Genomic DNA, 21,153 nt, shown 5'->3' on the forward strand with positions numbered 1-21,153 from the left:
CCGCTCTTCATCGAGAAGGTACCTGCAAGCAAATACTCTATTTGTTGCTTGCCTCGAAACAAAGGAGAAAAAATATGAAAAATTATCTGCAAGGGATGGTAAGTTACTTAATCTGAAAACGTGGAAAAAAGTCAGCAACTTCCAAATGAGACAACCAAGCTGCACTGCACGGCATTTCTTCCTCGAAGCAAGTGTGCAGACCTGTAAAACCACTGGAAGGACTAGCACAGCGGCTGAGAATATACCAGCAGCAACAACAAGCCATTAACTGGGCAAAACAGAAACTGATCTTCAGAAAGATTTTTATAATTTCATAAAGAATCTTCATCTTCCAGAAAAGCAGGTAATTGAGTTCGAACGGATGCCAAGAAAACAGAGACATGAGAAACAAATTAGAACCACAACAGAAGCGACAACAAAAAAAATTTAAAGAAATTCGGATAAGGTTTGTAACTGTAGCAGTTCTCTAAAACTTCAGCTCAAAGAAGATAAATTAAAAATAAACAGTATGTCAGACTGAGGCTCATAAGCCTAAAAAACACCCTTGCTACAGCTCCAGTTAAGTGCTTGTTATCTTGGTAAATAATCTCCCAGACAAATACATTGATTTTTTTTTTCCCCCCTTGGAAAATGAAAGGTTTTGCGCCAAACTTTTGTCTCCTGTGTTTGTTGAGAATTTCAAACCTTGGAACTTTACACTTAAGTTATTGCAGGAAGAAAAAAAAATATGGAAATCCCATCAGAAAATAAAAAGCTGGTGAGTAAAGGTTATTATTTTCCCAAACCCTCAATCATGACAAAAATAACGCATTTAGGTTAAAATTACTGAAACCCATCAATGGAAATAATTAGTCTGCTCTAACAGAGTATGCACAGCTCAATTTAATAATAAAAAACCAATCTGCTCAAGAGGTGCCTTTTGAGTGTTACGCTTAGAGCTGTTCAGTGCTTCAGGTGAACAAGGCAGGAGGAAGGCTGCCTCCCGGGAGACACAGGCACGTAGGAAGGTGGTTTCCACAGTGGAGGGAGCTGGCTACAGATGCCAAGGCTGAATTTTTTTTCCTCCAGGTAATTCGCAAAATACCATTCGTAATTTTTTGCAGACAATTTGGAAAGTATAAGGTGAAAGCAGGGAAAACTATGCACTTCCTGAGTATGGAGGGTAAATCTGGATGAAGCAGCTCCTGGATCTTTTCTTCTCTTTGGTCAAATAGGATGAAAAAAAATTAACCTACCATATCATTACTGTCATTTTTACTTATGCAGGTTGCTCGCAGTAGCCAGTCACCAGCTTGCTCTCCACCAGCCGTGTTTTGCCAGCACACACTTTGCAACAGGGCTGGGACCAGCCAGGCACATTGGCTTCTCTGCCACTGTAGGACTCAGAAGGCAGAACATTTTCTGCAACTCTTGCAGATCTCATGGGAGAAGAACTGGTCGTTTGGCTAATTATCTATTGCAAAGGTTCATGTAAGAGAGGCAGGTCTAAACTTTGGCCATGTGGCCTGCTTACCTGGGCAAGAGCTTGATGCACAGAGTTCTCTGGGAGTTGGCTACCTGGGGAGGGAGCACTTTCAACAGGCATCAAGACTTCTGACACGTTTTGGTCTCGGCCAGACTGAAATACACGGGGGGCTAGGTACATCTGATGAGACTGCTGAGGAAACATCAGCTGCATAGGGTTTGCAGAGGTTCCCACCAGTGCCACCAGAGACGATGCACCTGCTGCCTCTCCTCTAGTCTGCATATACACATTTTCCTTTCCCAGTTCTTGGGGAAGGGATGTTGTGTTTGGAGTCAAAGCCATGAGCCGGTCCCTGTGGCAGTAGAAAGCAGCATGAGTGCTCTGTGGTGTGATGGGTGCAGGCTGGAACCGGAACACGGTGCTGTCACAGCTTTTGAAGGACATAACATGATCGTGTTGTGCCTCTCACTGGAAGTACCTGAAGATTTACGTTCACTTGCATGTGTTTGTTCTTGCACCAGTAGTTGCACGAATTGCTTTTGGTCAAGGTCATAACAGCACAAAACCAGGAGCAAGTGTGAATGTCTGACTGGGCTACCAGTGCCTGATTATGGAGCCTTAGTAATGGATGCACCTTGCCAAACCTGAGCAAGATTAAATCCAAACCCAGCACCAGAAAAGCAGTGACTGGATGCGTGACCTTTGTCACAACTGGACGGAACATGAGACCCAAGAGGCTCTGGAACAAACGAAGGACAATAACGTGTGGCTATATTGACAGCAAACACACCCAAAGAGAACAGTTCTCAACTACATGCCTATGAGTTTAAAACTAAGCATTGCCAAGCTGCTAATGCAGTTCAGTGACAACAGAGCAGTAAGAAGCCTTTTTACTGAAAGCATGACAGCAGCCAGGGAAGCCTTTCTTCAGAACGGCAGACACAGCCCGCCACACTCCACCTACTGAGCACGCGTGTCAGATCAACCAGAAGGGCGTTACTAAGCGAGCCACCATCAACAGAGGAGAGCGAGGAACAATAAAGCAATCCCTGGAACCCACACCTACTGAAAACAAGGGTATAAATGAGGCATTAAGTACAGTCTAGGATAGAAAGTGATTTCAAGAAGCTTTAGACTTACTCCTGAGGGCTGCTGGTAGTGCCCCAGCTGCTGAAGGCTATGAGGCACAGCCTGGCTCTCGCTCAGAGGAGGGCTGTACACCCGCTGGATAGCAGGAGGGACTGGATCGGGCAGAGACGAGTAGATGACGCTTTGCTGGCTGCTTTGGGAGTCTGAATAAACAGTGGACCCCTGGCCACTGTCAAATGTGCTGTCGGCTGAAAGAACAATATTTTTTATTAAAAGCTCAACAACTACAGGCTTTCAAGTAATGATTTTAGAGCAAGGTCGACACTGGTTTATGTAATTAGCATTTTTACCACCCTAGCCCTTTCCATTATATAAATACATTATACAACACACACATTTATTTTCAACAAAAGGCACATGCTGCTTCCCTTGAGCCAAAACCCATCCCTGTGGGTTTCTGTGCACTATGATATTTCGGGCACATTGATATTTCCCTTAAAGGGCATAAGGTTGACATTAAGAATTGCAGATGTTTACAGATTTTGTGGAATGAAAGGAAAGGAAACCCCAATCGTAATGTTCATAGCATACCCTGGAGTGATTTAAAGTAACATCTCCTGCGGATGCTCTGACTTCACCTTCTGTCATTAGCAGCACTGAAAATGACACCATTCTTTATACTGTATGCATTTTCAGTTCAGCAGAGCACACCCTACGTGAGTACATCATGATACCGCAGGTGAAGCACAGGTAACAAAAATCACCTGCAGTGGTTTAGGAGCACCACTCAGAGCTCTGCTGGGGCTGCTCGTGCAGAGGGTTTGCCCAGCTGACCTACAGCATTGCACAGCTACGGGTACTGGGTGAGCACCGTTACCCACCACCGAACACAAACACAACTGTACCATTGAGTATGACTGGTTTGGAAATGTCTTTTCATGCATTTTGAAGCCTGTAAAGCACAAGCGCCCCATTCTTCTGAAGCATAAGCTACTGTTTTCTCATTTGAGAAATGAAACAAGACAATCAAGACTGTAGCTCTAAGTATCCAAAAGACAAATGGCCTGTAACAGATATAAAATGCTGAAAATATGGAAAGAAAACTCTAACGCAGTTACCAAAAAGTGGACTAAAAATAGCTTACAGCTAACTTTCAATGCTATTTATTTTTCCAGACTTCCCATCTTCTCTTGTTTCCATATTCCAAATAATGTTTTACTTATTTGGCTTTTAAATAACAATGTATTTTTTAATAGCGTCAGAGATGACATTTCTCCTCAGTACCCACAAACTAGTCTCCCAACTGTTTTGGGTTCCCCCCCCCCCGAATTCAAATCCCCTCTATATTTATTCAGCTCCTCTCTAAATAGAGTCAACATTACCCTGCTCTGAGAAGGCAAGGATTTCTACTGCATAGGCACTTCTAATTATCACAAACAATCACTTAAGACCTCAAAGGAGAAAAGAAAAAAAGCTGTGAGCCACTCAGATTTTTATAGAGCGACATGCATTACACACATTAGTTATTAATTTGTGGTTTTACATCTGACCCATTAATAGATGCATTGGTAGAACAGTCATTTCTAGAGGTCTTCTTCCCAATGTCAATAAGAAAATGTCCACAGGCACCCGACAGTGAATTGTCAGATAACACTGAGGATCAGTTATGAGTTGAGGAATGGGAAATACACTGGAGGTTTTACATTTAGAATAAAATTCTGTCAGCTTGCGTCCAACAGAACCACGGGAAGCACAAGTAGCCTCAATGTACCACTGGAAACAAGAAGAGTCATAATTAAGGTGCTTCTCAGAGGAATTAGATAGCACGAAATAAGCGTATGACCCAAAAAAATGAACAGAGATCAACTGAGCCGCAGAAAAAAAGCTCTGTAAATGCTGCAATATTCTGAGTGCTATGCAAATACGCCCATTTCTCCTCTGTGGCGATGGTCTGTTTTCTCAGAGGCACACTTCGCCACGTTGCTGCTCAAAGCAGACCTCTGTACAGCAGTTCATCCAACCCCTGAATTAAAGCAGCAGCTGTCCCTTTGCTAAAGATGATGCAGCCTTAATTTAACCATGCTGATGTTAAAGTCTAGAACAGTAAAACAGAAACACTATGATGATAGTTTAGTAGCAAAATACATCGGATTTTATCAGAAAAAACTAGCTAGAAAACCTCATAAAAACTGCCAAGCTTCTTGGCAACATTTTCTTCAAGATGTTTAAATGTAAAAATACATGACAATTTCGATACCAGAGTGTCACTCAGTAACAGAGGGTGATTTTGGGGACAGAGACAGGGACAAGCTACTTTAGGGAAATAAAAACATTCCTTTGTTTCTGGAGATCAGTCTGATGCTCAGAAATGAAGAAACCACAAGCTCTACAAGCCAAGGCAGGTAGTTTCTTATTCAGAGACAGACCAAAATCAGGGCTTGGAATTGAAACAGGAGACATAAGCTTGCGTGTTGTGAAAGAGCCCAGTGATCACCCTTGAACCTGTCCCCAGCTGCATATAAAGAGTTGGCAAATCACCGGCTCGTAGCTACCAGGGCCTGCGCCAACAGGAGCAAACACCGACTCTGACCTGCCATAACGGAGATCAACCCATCCCCTGGCTTCCAGGCCACAAGCTCAGGGCAAAATAGAGAGCCTGGAGAAACAGAGACCTCAGGATCCCAACTATAACTACGGTGTCGGCCCATGAGTGCTCCCAACACGTGTGACCAAGCCACAGCTGATACCTCCCACAAACTGGGAAATCTTGAGTTACATCACGTGACATTCAGAGATGGATTTGTTTTTTCTGCTGTAGACCTTTGCACAAAAGCCTGCAAGCAAACCATCGAGAGTAACTCGCAAAACCCAAGAAACAGCAGCACTTGGGTTTCAGCATTTGGATAAACACTTCCACACCACCAACATCATTTGAAAAAGAGACTGGCCACTCTAACCAGCCTAGTGACTACGTAGCTTCCGCAGGCTCCAAAATGGTGTTTTGCACAAACCTAGTGCTGATCCCATCCCCTGGCACAGAAAACGGCTATTTCAGTGTAGAGCAGCAGGTGCCCTTGCTTTTCCATTCACAAATATGTTTGTTTTCTGTGTCTACTGCTGCTGAAGGAGGAGCTATCGCTCTGCAATGTAGTGTTTCCTGAGAATTCGTTTCTTCCAAAATTGTTATGCGTCTCACTGACACGCTTGTGTTCTTCGAGCAAAAATGTGCCCAGCAGCTCATCTCACCACTGAGCTCACATCACCACCCATTTCACCCTCAGACATACATCACCAAGTGCACACACAACCAATGGGAGACTTACATGCAACAGATGTGACGCTGGTGGGCAGGTTTTGCTGAAAGGGATGCTGGTCTGCCTCAGGCTCCTCTGACTCTGATAGGACATGGTGACCAGTGTGAGAAAGGTAGGTGACCTGGACCTGCTGGGCATGCGGAGTCTTCAACTTCTCCAGACATTCGGAGTCCCGACGTTCCTCTGACTGCATCCTCGGCCAAATTCTCTCTCTTCTCCAAAGTATTAACGCTACTCTGTCACGTATTGACTTGGCAACTATCTTGAGATCATTTTCATGAAAAAATCCAGAGTCAATCTACAGAGAAAGCACAAACTTAGCAAGATCACGCATGCACACACACATTACTCAAATCTCTTCCTAACAGAGAAAACATCAGTTTGAAGTAACATGAATTACAGACGTATTCCGCACAAGAACAGGAACTCAAGAGCTTGATAAGATTCTTTTTGAATAAAACTTTTATCCCTAATGCTTTTAAAACAACAATACGTAATTTCTATGACCTGAATACACACAGGATCACGTCATCAGTTAAAAACCACTGAGAAGAGGAGAGATGGGTTAACTGCAGAAGGGTTATCTCTTTTTTTTTTTTTGGAAGGACTAATAGAATAGTCAAAGGAGGAAAAAGAAAAAAAAAATCTTTGAATGCAACTGGAGTAAGTCACACTAGTCCTAAATCGGAATGTATTGCCTTAACCTCTCCAATATACACAAAATTGCTGTGCTTGGTACCACAGAAAGACACGGAGGAGGTGTTAGCATCATTTCATCTCAAATTAACTTCCAACTCTAATTACTTAGATGGTAAAGTCAGTCACTGTCGATTGACTTTTATAAAGAAAAGGCCTATTATTGCATCAAATGCAAACTGCTTACATTTGACTGAAAAGGGGGCCAGGCTTTATCAGCATTCAACTGCTCAACAGATGAAACGGAAATTCATCTTTGTGCTATTTGTTTGCATAATCTCCCACAGTGTAGGGTCTGAATTTTAGTTAATAATAATGACCCACCAGAGATTTGTCTGCTCACTCTACATTAACACACATACGCTACAGATTTGGAAGCACTTATACACGTGGAGGAAATCTAGAGGTTTTCCTTCATTGCTCCTGCTCTAACATGAGGCAATTCTATGGTATTTTCCACTGCCTATGCCCTCAGACCTCACTGACACTCCTGAACTGACGATCCAACCAATACCAGCAACAGAAAGGAGATACCTGAGAGAAGAGCCACTCAGGTCCAGAGAACCTTGCTTGATATTAACTATCATGCCCAGTAGACTCTTCATGACAAAGCTTAACAGGAAGGCACTGAAAACCTGCCACATGAATGACTCTTTTAAACAACTCTGATTCCGACATCTCCAGATAGAGAATGGTTGCAGTTTAATGATGATATGCTATTTTACAGTACCCGCTGGTTGTGAAAGGTGACTTCGCTTTGCAAACCCACCAGAACATCTGAAGTTCCTTCTGCCCACATCATCTGGACAAGCTGGAACACCTGACTGCTGAAAACCCACCAATAATGATAAATACTTCCCTGTATGCAACAGGGCTCCTACATCCTTCTCTTCCACAACGCATAAAGCAACACAATCTGATGAAAGCACGTGGCTTTAGCATTCCACAATTCATACAGGCGAGAAAAAGACACTTAGGAATGTCGCCCCCCGCCCCAGAGCCTCACATTTGAAAGCATTTCACGTGCAGCCACTCAGGTAACTGTTAATGTAACAACAAAACACATGCTTTAAAATTATTTGGAAAAGGCTAGAGTATCATGGTCATTTGGGAGTGATTCTTGGAAATAAACTTTTTACAAGAATTATTTCCTCTTCCAAACAAAACACCATGACTGTGGGCCAAGTAACGTACAGCAAGATTCCAATTATTTCCATTAATATTTAAATGCAAAATATAACAGCAGGTAACTGTACCAGAGCAACTTTTACATGAAAGGAGCTCTATAACAATACATTGCTCAAAAAATATTGGACCTTTTGCAAACTAACAACAAGAAGACAGAGGAGCTTGAATTCCTCCCACTAGACTTAGAGTGCATGGTGGCAAGTCTAAGCACAGTAAGGCAGCATTACCAAAACAAGTGCCTTCTAAGCAGAACAGGAATGCTGATGAAAGCATCATTAAATGGGATCCCTTGGGACTTATATCATAATAGGAACATTTCTTCAAGCACAAGAAAATTCAGACCCTTGACTCAGCGCTTAATGATTCTATCTCCATCATGTTAGAAAACCTCAACAACTGTAAAGCTGTAAAGACACCGTTAAAACACGAGTTCATGGATTGTGTGCTGAAACTGAACACTAAATAGCTTTTCTAACACCCCTCAAGTTACGAGAATACAGAAATTCACTAAGTTAAATCCATCTGTTAAAAAAACGAAAGCTAATTCCTAACTCTGTGCAGTGGGCTTCAGTGCAGTTCCCTATTTCTGTTTGGTGACAGACACAGACCTTCCCCATCTACACTCCTCCTGAGTAACACCAACAGAGAAGACGAGAAGTGTTTCAAAAATTTCAGTGCAGACTATTTTGTGATTGCACTTTTGAACTCTTCTAACTTATTCTAAGACCCCGTCTGAAACTCAACAGATGCCAAACAATTTCCAAGACATTCAACAACTAACAGAAACTGGCAAAGGAGTTTTCAAATTGGAAAAGCAGGTTAGCCCCCTCTAGTCCCAAGCTGTTTAAAATGTCGTTTCATGCATTTGGTTTTGTACTCGGTAAACAACATTTCCCAATTACCAGTCCTTCCCTGTTTACCCCTTTCTTGCAGCACTCATTCTAAAATCAATGCAAACTGCTTAAACTAGACACCTGGAATGAGTTAAGTGGAAGTTACTTTACCGGACTCATTCCCGCTGTCCTTTGAGATTTATGTCCTACTTAAATCTATCTATATAAAACACACATTCTTGTCAGGAGAAGTTTATTTTACCATTTCTTGTGCAACATCATCAGGAGTTTCCTTCTCCAGATCAAAAGTAAACTCAATGGCTCCATTATCTTTGGGTTTTCCTTTCAGTTTCTTAGGATCTTCTACCCAGAGTCTTAAGGCAATAGAGGATTTCCTACCATGGTCTTCTTCCGCAAGTTCCACTCTTACCCCAGTATCTTCAGCAAAAAAGGCATGGCTTAATAAATCTTTAATTTCATATCTGCAATGGATGTAAAGAATATTCAAGTACTGCAAGTCTTAAGCAATTTCAAAGAGGTTTGTGACAAGAAACTGTTGTTATAGCCAAAAACTAAATGTTTGGTGTTCAGCCATAACAAATTTGTGCCCTTAGCCAAAAGACACAGTACTGCTGAAGAAACAACACTTCCTATTTCACAAAGCTTCAGCAGTGTTCATACACCATAAGCACGTACAGAAATACAGATCATAGCTCTGCTCGACTTTTGAGCATCTGAGCTTAAAGAGTACTAACAAAGAGGTTCCCTCTAGGTAGTCAGCCGAGGTCCCTAAAACCTGTATTTGTGAAACTTATGACATACTGAACAGCAGACACTCATCTAGGAGATTGCAGTACAGGAAGGAAGCTCAGGTTTTAAAACCAAAGCTGGAAACAAGGCACAATTTGCGTCCATGTCTAGAGGCTATTGTGTCAGCGGAATCTGCTGGAACAGCTGCTGGTGAGTCTACCACATCACATTTGTGGTCGACCTCCACCACACTCGATGCTCCATGCAGAAGCTCCTGAGTGAGGTTTTACGGACCGTTATGCCAGAACGTGCTAGAATACGCTAGTTCACACGTCCACGGCAACACCTTCTGACCTTGGTCTTCGAAGCTGAGAGACACAGCAACAGCATTTACATAAGTATCCTGACATTACATAGCAGAAGGAAGGCAATTGTTTATATCTGCGGTTTCTCCTGCACAGGGAAGACCCAGGGGCCAGGACAAACATCCACGGACGGCTCTGAAATCCCTGCATGCACGTTATTTAACACAAAACTTGGTTACTTGGAACAAACCTTTCTTCTTTATTTTTGCAAATGCACTCCCCAATTATCTCCTTAATTTCAGGATCAGTAACTTTCTCAAAGCTTGCTGGCTTTATACCCTAAAAGGAGAGAGAAAAAAGAATTAGTTTGAAAAATAAACACATTATATCTCTCAATCAAGGACATTTTTCCTACATTTTACAGTCAATTCAACCCTTGGAGTAACTCATACTTTGAAGTTGTTAGTCTTAATACAAAACGGAATCGAAAATCTAGTGCTACCATATTTCTAAGTAGCATCACACTTCGACATAGTCACACTGCTTTGTACGTGAACTCAGCCGCACGCAGGGGAAATATCCATTTTCCTTCACTAACTTTGCAAACCCCACCTTTACACCCTGTGGACTCTGAAGTCAATATTCAAGCCGCAGCCTCTTTTAAATTGTCAAAATAACTCTCTTCTGAAGTTGTTCATTTTATGATTTTTGTCTTAACTCTCAAAACACTAAATGAATAAGGACAAATAATCATGTTTTCCTTCAGATAGTTAGCTTCAAGAACGAGTAAAAAATACCTTGGAATATTCCATATTCCTGTTTCCCACAAATCTTCTGTTTTTCTACGTCCCCAACACTCTCCAACAACCCTGCCCCTCAAAAAGAAAAAACCCAAACCCAGCCCCACACCAAGCAGGGGAGCAAGAGAATATGCCCAACAGCTCTGTGTCGCTCTTGCATTTCACAGGATCCTAGACTGGTTTGGGTTCGGAGGGATCTTTAAAGCCCATTTAATCCATCCCCCTGCAGGGAGCAGGGACACCTGCACCCAGAGCAGGGTGCTCAGAGCCCCAAGGACCAACCTGACCTGGGATGCTGCCAGGGATGGGGCTTCTCCCACCTCTCTGGGCAACCTGGGCCAGGGTCTCACCACCCTGAATGTAAAACATTTCTTCCTTCTCTCTGGTCTGAATCTTCCTCTTTTAGTTTAAGCCATCACCCCTAGTCCTGTCCCAACAGCCCTGATAAAAAGACTGTCCCCATCTTTCTCACAGGCCCCTTTAATTACCGGGAGGCCCCAGCACTTTGTTAGAATCTCACTGGTAATGATGGGCAGAGCAGACACAACCCATAAATCAAGGTAAATCTCTGTCCAACATTAACAGTTTTGCTGGGAATAGCGTTCAGTTCTAGGTTCGGAACAGCTAACCTACAAGCGTGGCCTTCCAAGGAGAAAACCCAACAGTTCATTGCAGAGGAAAACTTAGAGAAGGCAAATCCGCTTCTCCACACCGGGAGCTGGGGCTTAAGGAATGGTTGGCATTTCTTGCAGCTTAGGTGGGGCTGTCTTAAGAAGATGGAGAGGATTTAAAAGAAACACACACTTCTAGGGCAGTCATAGGCCACCTCTCCCTACTTTCTAATACTTCAGGACCAAGATCTCTTGAGCATGATCCTCCTCAGGGTATATAGCCTCTTCATTACAAGAATGCGTGCCTCAGCAAGGTAGAGAGGCTGCTGGGGAAGCACGACGCAAGTTCTCAGGCTACGTAACAGTTTATATATTGTGTCAGCTTCCTGTACACACCATCAAAATGTACCAGAAAAAATAATTCCCAGGAACACCCGGGCAGCTCACACCCACGTGTGGCTGTGCATTTTCAAAGCCCAAGCTGACAACTACTTCTGATGCCAGGTTGCAGATTGGGAGGAAGGGATGTGCCATGAGGAACAGCTGGCGTTTCCAGCAAGGCTACCCTACTGCTCCGCTTGTATCAGATACCCAACAAGCGCAGCACTGGTAACCCATTCCATGCAGCTCACGGGAGGTTTCCCGTGAAAGCTTTTCACGTAGATATCCAGCAACACAACCACATTTGAGATGTTCAGTTTCAACTAAAAAAATAAATTATTCCATTTTAAAACCATGTAACCTCTCTGCCTACTCAATCAAGATGTATACGGATGAAAAATTGACAAAATTAATTTGGAAACAGATTGTGCACTTAAGGACCCAAGTACTTCCAACGAAGTCAACAAGCAGAATAAAAAGGAAACATGATTTCCTTTATCTAAAAAAGCCACAATCTGATTAAGCACATAACCGAATGGGATTTGGCCATTTAACTCCATTCAAATCCTTTTAAAATTTCACCCTGAAAGAACAGTAAATAGCAGATCATGTCAGGGCAGATAAGGAAGTCTGAAGTCCTGAACAGTGGCTGCCTTGATGCTGCCTTGGAATAAAAAAAAAGAAAAGAAAAAAAAGAAAATATGTATTTCAGAAAGTGTCTGCAAGTATTTCACTGAATTTAGTCTTGAATAAATTTTATGGGTGAATTTCAATGAGGGCTGGCACCGCTGAGAATTTCTGTACTTTCCAGCTTCAGATTACACTTTCACATTTTTATTAACATTCTGTTGCCATTCGAGGCTCAGATTCGACATTGAACTTGACTTTATTTATTTCCTGTCAACCACTCCCCTTTTATTTTAAAACTCGAGAATAAAAATATGTAATTCATAAATTTTGGGGAGTAAAAAAATTTATGGAACAGTCATATAAAGGCTCAGCTTCCCAGTTTTGCCCAGGCAGAGAGCTCCTGAGATACAAAAAAACCCACTCTTGTGCGGACAAAATAGGAGAACGTGGCTGGATGGCTGAAACCTGCTAACATGAATTATTTGCTTAAGCAAATCTAAATCTTACTTATGAGGGTTCAAATTTTGTATATTAGAAAAATGTATCAGATTTTGGTAGGTGTGCTTAGCCTACCAAAGCCCAGGCTTGCTCAAATCAAGCAAGAGCACACCACAGTGTGCTGAGTCTGCTTACAGAGCTTTGCTTCCTGAATTAGAAATGAAAGACAACAAAGTACCAAAACCCATTTCCAGCATGAATCCTCTGCACCCTCATACACCCCAAAGCTACAGGACCCCATCGTGTTCTTGGCTGGGGAAGAGCTTGAGCTAATCTTGGGTAATACAGAACAGAAAGCAAGGGGGCAAATCTCTACATTTATGAATGCTCCGGTTTGCCGTAGGAAACGGTTGATTTCCATCTTAGTGACACTTATCAGGAAGAACAGGTAGTAAAGACCATCATCTGCTATAGGTTAACGTGTACTGAAAGATATCCCATCCAGCTGCATCCATACCAACTTATCTGGAAAAAACCCATCTCCCCAAACACCAACAACCCCCCAGCAAAGCAGAAGAGGGGACTTCCACCCCACTACCTAAAGAGTTTTCTGCTACCTAGAGGAACATAGCGCTCATGTATCTACACGCTCACAGGAACATGCCAATTGCTTTTTATAATCGCAGAGCACTTCATGGGTATCTTAACACAAACTGATCACGAGGGACACAAATAGCACGAGGCATATCACCGTATTTCTTGATTTAATTTTCTTTTCCAGATCCACAGTTACATGGTTCAGCTTGAACACTGACATGACTAGGGGAGAGCAGGGCAGGATGTGTTTGGCATCCAGAAATCAGGTTTGCCTGAAAATGGTCCTTTTGACAGATCCCTGATGACCAATACTGACTTTTGACCTTACAAATTGCTTCCTCAAAAAAATAAACAGCAGTTCCTCCAAACACCATTTTACCTTCAACATCTTCTGAAGGAACACTGACTCCTCTCCAAGCATCTTCTGTATTAACCTTCTGAACAGCTACGCTGTGAACAGATTACTAAACCAAACAAGGACAAAATATGCACAGTGCAGCACCGGACACAAGTGCTTTGCCAGAATGTTCTCCCACCACTCATATGCTATCGCACCCTCCTGTCCCTTACACCCTTCATTAAAATCTCCAAGGTCATCTCACCATGGCACTGCAAACCCTCCCCCCAGCACCGTGCCCTGACACTCACCAGCCTCCTGACCACGAAGGGGGTTTATGTGAAATGCACATTTCTATTTGCAGTCCAAGGACTCATCTCATTCATTTCTACAGAAGCCATGTGTCCTTCCTGAGCATTCCCATGGAAATACAGCACCAAAATTCACAGTGTATTAGCCAAGGAAGGACCCATGACAGTTTGACAGCCGTACCACACCGGGTAAACAGAAGTCAGTCCAAACCCGCTGCACCTGCACCGCAGGCTGACTGCCTGACCTACAGTGCACAGGGACATTTTCACAAAAACCCTTTAAATGCCGAAATACATATATATGACCCATATATATGACACCCCTTTTAAGAATTCATCTGTCCCAAACTTGGTGATTCAGTGTGAATCCCTCACCACCACCTACTCTCCTCACCTTCTTTCTGAAGTGACTAGATTTGAAATACGTTGTGCTCCGGTATAAGATGGTTCAGTATAGTGTCAGGCCCATATAAGACATACACACTAAAGTTTCAACCTCAGTGTTGGGGGCAAAAATGTGAAGCTTATTTTTCAGAGGTCTAAAAATAGCCACCGGTCATTTTTCCACCAGCAGAGCACGCTTCTGACGGAGTAACTCACGCTGCTTTATATGATTCACAGCGTGCGCCACACAGATCAACACTGACCCTGACCCACAGTCATCAGTAACGTCTCCTTTCACCTAGAAAGTGCCTTCCCAGTCTAGATACAGTGTGACCTGGACTAAAACTCCTTCTACCTGAAGGGAGTCTCTAACCTCACACAGAAAAGGAAAAAACCTTCTCCCAAAAAGCTGAAACTGTGTTTCCACCTGAAATTCCACGCTACCACCCACTCTCCGAAGTCAATAAATTGAAGGTAAAGTTCTCAGTTTTGTCAGGATTTTGTTCTTTGATGTTCAGCAGCAAGATCAGTGTGTGCAATTATAAATTCATCTCTATTTCACTCCAAAATGGCACTTGATCCTAATGCTAATCTCAGGAGATTATCTGCGGACCTAAGAAGATACCCGAAACACACAAAGAGCCAAAGCAATGACATTCATAATGTCACCTGCCTGTTGCTGCTGTGGGCAGCTATGGCATTTATTCTGTCCGTATGGGCAATACAGAATATAGCCTGCAAATGCTGAGAAAACATTCCATACACTTATAGAAACAGAAAAAACATGAAAACGTGAAATGCGAAGCAGAACTCTATAAACACGCGGGTTGTTTTAGAGCGCAGGTTTGTGCTGCCAGACCCAGCGAGGTCACCATGAAGCCCCGGCAGATGCAGCTGGTCTGCTGCGCATTGTGCAGCGCATCAGTAAGAAAACATTGGACCGGAGCTGCCTGGGAAGGTCACAGACGCCGATGTTTCATCACTATTGTCTACATCAAAATCACTTGGCAGAATGATTAAACACAAAAAATCTGACTAAGAAAAACCATCAAGCTATGCATGAAAAATGAGATTATGGCATCAAAACAAAGGGCACTGCAAATATGCTGACCAGGAAATCACTTCAAAGCAAACTGCAGTGGATGCGGCTTGGACCTGCGGCTTGAAAAGTATGTATTTTCTGTTTAGGTTACATACCTGCTTTTTTATGTTTACACTCCGTAATTCAGGCTGAAAGGGCAGAGAGGAGACAAATCGTAATGAGCATGTCTCACCTGGCAAAGCAATGAGCCGTTCTGTACATATGGCAAACAACTGCCACCAAATCCCGGACTGTTACGTACATGCAGTTACACGTACGTAAAAACAAGAGTGGAAAACCAAAGCAGCAGTGAAGCCGTCAGAATACGGTCAGGCAGAATGAAATAACAGTGTAAGCATAAATAAGTACAATATTCTTACACTATGACCATGCATAATGCAAAATATCTTAAAACAGAAGAGTGCTGCCTGAGAAAGGGAACACTTCAAAGTTCTCTACCAGTAAGGACTGCGAAGGCGTGTGGCTTGACTGGCTCTGACTTCAGATGCATCTGATGTCCTATCAGCAGGTAAGAGTTCGACAGAGCATTGGGACACGGCGCGGAAACAACTGGGAAAGGCATTATAATGGCAAAACCAAAGTGATACCCTCACAGCGCCGGGCAGCAGCGGGAACGTGCAGCCCAGTGCAACCCAAAGTCAGGCTCAGGGCAGCCTAAAGAAAAAGGTGGTTATTGTACCTTTGCCAGCAAGCAATTGCTCGCTTGATGCAAACCCTAGCAAGCCACTCCCACCCCTTTAGATGCTAGCAGCACTTCCAGTGGTTGCCACCAGGATGCTGAGTCCTGGGCAGGAAAAATGAGTTATTTTATTTTTTTTTTTAAAACAAAATCATCAGGAAACTAGGCACAGCAATTGCGTTTTTACGCTAGACTGATGTTCAGTTTAAAACACAAAAAATAGTTTACCTTTCTGGTGGAAAAAACCCAGCTGCATCAAAAATTAAGTAAATTTCTCACTGACAAGCTGAAATAGGTGACAGTGTTCGGCAGCACTGCACCACTGATCTCCTCCATCTGAGACGGCCAGGGCCACCCCTCCCGCTCTAGTGAGGACCCCAAACCTCATCTGACGCTGCAGAAAAAACAGCCTAATTCAGCCTCTTGGTTTTAGTCTACGCTCCTGTTCTGTACTACATTCCAGTCTAGTACAACCCCACACTAGCAATAGTCTGCTGCTGGGTGAAACGTGATCTTCCAGTTCCTTCATCCCTAAGTCATCACTGCCTCAGCTAATGGGGCAGACATCACTGTTTGGTGACAGCTCAGGTTCCCACAACCTAAACTCCTACAGCTCCACAGCAGCAGTTCCCCTCGGCCCCCGCGGTGCCGGCTGGGCGACTCACGCAGGTCCAAGCGGGGTCCCTTGCTGTCGCCAGCTCGTCTGCAGATGCAGCTCCTTTAGAGAAGCTGTTGAGCCCACAAGAGAGGTTCCTTCTGGGATGGAGGATCTACCCCAGGGTGCTGCTGCTTCCCTTGCACCTCACCGAGGTCCACCCCCTGCTCCTCCTCCTTGTCTGACAGTTCATGCAGCTCATGGCATGCGACAGGGCTTTTTCCCTCTCCACAGGGAGCTGGTTAACCCTTTCTTTGGAATGACAGTAATGACAATGCTCCTATCTAAGGAATCCTGGTGCCTTTGCTCTCACTGCTACTGCCCCAAGTCCAGCTGAAACATGCAGGAAACACACACTCCGTGCCTGCACCTGACAATTTCTGCTTCAGCTACTCCTGCAAGACAGTTCTGTTCCAAAAATACCCCTTACAAGGAAGGGGAGTCTCCATTACTTGTTCTTCAAGACAAGCATCTCTCAAGCTGATAGTAAAAGACTGGTCTTACAAAGTTACAGTAATTTACCACGTAATCCTCAGCTACGTAAAGGTTATTGCCACAGAAAATGAGTTGGCTCAGGCTTTCACCAGTGTTTAAAAAAATGACTACTTAAGTCTGCAAATTGAAATATAACATCTAATTAGGAATCCTCTGATTAATCATCATTCTTTGCCATCTTGGATATCGCTTTGATAAATGAGGCTTTGGAGTCTTATGAAGGCTTAATTACCCACACTCCAGATGGCTAAGAGTCGTACACAGTTTCTCCGGGTATGCTGAGCAATGGAAGACATCTCTATCAGTGGCTCTAAATGCACAGGCACATACCCAGGTTGCAGCTAACCCTGATGGCAGCTCCACAAACAAAAGGGGCACGCCGCTCACGCACCTGCCCAAGGCAGCAGGTAACACCCCCTGCACTTCTCACGAAAGCCATTCAGTAGCTAGGGTTAACAAGACCAGCATCACATTCAGAAGACGAGGCTCCAGAGCCTAAAATTAGAAGAGACCCTGTGTTCACCATGTGAAGCTGCAGAGCCCAAGGAGATGTCTCCTAAGCTACCCAGAAAGATGGCATTTAGAGGACATCCAAAGGACTACATAGCTAACTGAAGCCAACAAGCCATTGTGCCAAATGAAATAAACTTTTCCTTGTAGGGGAGGAGTGAGTGGAATAACAATGTGAGAACACACCGTGGAATAGCAATGTGGAACGGGCGGCCATCCTCATAAGGATTCAGGCAAGCACCTCCACTGAGCCATCGAACCTATCTCACTTCTTTGAGATGTAGCGTGCGCTTCCAGCCAGCCCACAGCGTAGAGCACAACAGCCTGCAGCCAGTGAACCAGCAGACTCACCTCTGCACACACACCCCTCTTTATGTTAATAGCTTCCGCATAGCTCTGGGTTGAAAGCAACACTCTTAGAAGAGCTAAATTACAGAAAACAGGGTTGTAGTCCACTGGGAAAGATTCAGCTTTACCCAGCTTCAAACATCACCGTGAAACAGTTCACTTGAAAACAGGATAAAGCTGCTGCCCCGCTCCAGATGTGTCCTGCTTTCAGAAAGTCATGGCATCTCTCCCATTTCCAGCAGGAACATCCTCCCGCATCTCCTGATGCGGACTTCAGCTTTTAAACACAGACTCCTGAATCATTTGCATCTTCCCTCTCCCACCAGGTTAGCATCATCGCAGTGGGGGAGCACAAGAGCATCCCAGTCTTCAGCGGTGGGAAAAGACGGATATTGAACAATATGAACTATACCTCTAAAAATTAAATTGCTCATAAACCTCTCACCTGGCATACACGGATTTTTGGGTGTCTGATGAAACCATCTCTATATCCAGCATGAGAGATGAGCACACGGCAAACCAGCAGATGCAATTCTGACCTCGAGCAGCATTTGCGGACTGCAGGATGTCACAGAACCACGTTTGTACTGGCCTGATTCACTCAACTCCTTGGGGAAGGTAAGCGGTCTCAAGTCCCTTTCAAAAATCCACCAGTAGTTACTAAGTTTTGCTTGGGAAGATTTTTGCTCACAAGCAGCAGCTGGATCAGAGGAACACAAACTAATTTGGGGACGGCGAGATGGATCCACTTAACATATCTCCTATGTAAGCCTAATTGTTCCTTCTACTTTACAGGTCAAAGAAATAAAAGCAATCTTATCAGTAGCTAATCTTTGCAAATGTTAGGCAGCTTTCTTCTGAGGATTGCCCTCTTCTTGCACACCCGGAGTGTGCAGACTGCATCTTCTGGTGATGCACGAGGGCCAAACCACACAGCTCACTATCTTCTTCTGCAGCAACCAGGTGGAACGAAGCACCTGAGACAATCTTTGACAAACCAGTCTGTTTAACATGATCTGCTCTGAAAAACTCCTGGTTTCACTTAACCAAGTGGAACAGGATACAACCACAGCTGCCAAAGCCTTTGGCAAGTCTCATTTCTCTGCAGTCAGTGATTTGCACTCTGATAGCATCTTACAGACTCAGGAGTTTTTTCAGGCATTCACAGTACAGCTCACGTAGACAAACACATTTATCATCTGGGGGTGACAATGCTGGAGAGGGTGTTCTGTTTGGTGCAGAACTTATTTTAGATCAACTCCTCCTCCAACCTAGCTTCACCTGAAAATGCAGTACACCCCTTTCCATGGTTCCTGTCTGGCGATTACCAGACCTTGCAGAGTTCCAAAATGAAGATACAATGCTCCTCTGGCTGACTGCAAAACTAAACGTTGCTATCTTTTCCCTTTTATATCTTCAGATAATTTATTATGCATACAGAGAGAATCTGTCTGGAAAACTGAATCAAACATCCTCCACTATATAATACCGTGTAAGTATTTAGGCTGTAACGTCAAAGTCAGTCCTTTTAGCTTTGTGGGAAACTCAATCAAGTCTGAAAAGTCCCCATTTAGGAGGAAAGACTAGAGCAAAGATTTTTCCCTGCTGATGCTTCCCAAGTTTAATGTATTTTTGGCTGATGGAGACAAAATCAATGACACAGATTACTGAAAACATTTTTTGGAGCTGCAGTACAGTCAAACACAAGTCAACCATGGAACGGCAAGCTTACAAGTGAACCTGCACCAGGTTTGCGTAGCCCAGAGCTCAGATACCTCAACTTCCCCCACACACAACACGTTCCATAGTACTGACATCTCACCAAAATATGTTTTTAATCCTTTTAAGTTACAAAACCCCGATACAAATTAAGGGTGTTTACTCACACAGGTTACTTTCCGGTAAATTTGAGCAGCATTCTGGCATTCTGAGTAAGGGTATTCTGAGGTAGCCATTTCCAACATGCACATTCCAAACGCATAGACATCCACAGATTCATCATAGTGTTCCTCATACATTTCCGGGGCCATAAATTCCGGCGTACCTACACAGACACGCACAAAAAGAATGCAGACTTTTGAGGACGTCTAGATGGCTTCACCCACAACGGTTCTCCCCTCTCTGAAGTGTGCCCATTACAGCTGTGTGAGGGGGCATGCAAGATCATTTCAGAAGAGGGAAGAAACTGGAATAAGCTCAAGTGTTCTCCAGGGAAGAAACTCAAAGGCAACTCATACACTTACACACCCATGTCTTGATGGTAGTAGTACAAGGGGGAAGAGGAAAAAGAAAAAAAAGTATGAAAATTTCAAAACCGAAGAAGACGCAGCACATGGCCTGACCATACTGGAAGTCATGAAATGGTTCCTTTTCCTGGGTGGGGAGGGGGATGTATACAGGCTTGTGGAGGTGAAAAAGAGATGAGAACCTTCACTCTTGTTTTTATCACTGTAAGTTTACATTTTTCTAACTCCAGAGTTACATAGCAGCCACTCAGCAGACAGACAGCACCTGGAAAGTGAATCACCTACAACACCACACACACAGAACATTAAACCTGATTCTGACCCTGCTTTAGGGGGACAGATCAGTGAGGCTACTCACAGGACAAGGTCCTACTCAACGGAAAGGAGGGTGTCAGAGATCTGATGCAACCGGGTAGATACTGAGTAAAGTACCGTTCTTACTGCTTCACCACGGGACGCCGCAGCTTTACGGCAAGCAGTGACCTACAGCGCCCACAACATCTGCCCAACAAACGACTCTGAACAGTGTGGTCTTATAAAGCAAAAGGGGAAAAAACTAACACTTAGGTAATGCATTCCAGGAACTGTGTCTTGCAACGTCATTTACACTTCGAGTTCAAGGCTGATTTATTTCCCTTTTACATGTAGAGAAGGTGAAGGAAGAGAGACCAGAGCAGTCGTGTGTTGCGGGAGAGGACAGCCAGCTGTGAGCACCAGGGTGCCAAAAGGAGCATGAGAGCTCTCAGGCCACGTGAAGGACCTGGACAAGCTCTGCCTGTCCAGTTCAGTAGCAGCCACCTCACAGCCCAAACCGCCTCCCAGAGCCCCACGGCATGTCCATTCGGTTTTTGTTACGACGTTTCTACATCAGCAGCAAAAGCGTCACTGTAATTCAAGCTATGTACACCAGGGAAAAGGAGTTCTCGGAAAGGACATCCCTGTTCCGGCTTGAGCTGAGGCTTCCTTGTTTTGGGAAGTGGACAAATAGA

The 21,153-nt window shown here is 43.8% G+C and overlaps 1 protein-coding gene across 1 annotated transcript in view; it reads right to left on the minus strand.

Moving 5' to 3' along the window:
• The window catches only part of LOC104501388 (serine/threonine-protein kinase WNK2-like), a gene marked incomplete at both ends in the record, with an annotated part of 23,720 nt that extends 3,758 nt beyond the window's left edge, over positions 1 to 19,962 (minus strand). Inside the window, 5 exons of the mRNA XM_010145187.1 lie at positions 2,606 to 2,802; positions 5,878 to 6,166; positions 8,848 to 9,067; positions 9,891 to 9,979; positions 19,805 to 19,962. Of these exons, the coding sequence (XP_010143489.1) occupies positions 2,606 to 2,802; positions 5,878 to 6,166; positions 8,848 to 9,067; positions 9,891 to 9,979; positions 19,805 to 19,962 (953 nt within the window). The remainder of the gene's footprint in view (positions 1 to 2,605; positions 2,803 to 5,877; positions 6,167 to 8,847; positions 9,068 to 9,890; positions 9,980 to 19,804) is intronic.
• Positions 19,963 to 21,153: the final 1,191 nt, after the last annotated feature.

Source organism: Buceros rhinoceros, unplaced genomic scaffold, assembly GCF_000710305.1.
Source record: "Buceros rhinoceros silvestris isolate BGI_N320 unplaced genomic scaffold, ASM71030v1 scaffold36701, whole genome shotgun sequence".
NCBI lineage: Eukaryota > Metazoa > Chordata > Aves > Bucerotiformes > Bucerotidae > Buceros > Buceros rhinoceros.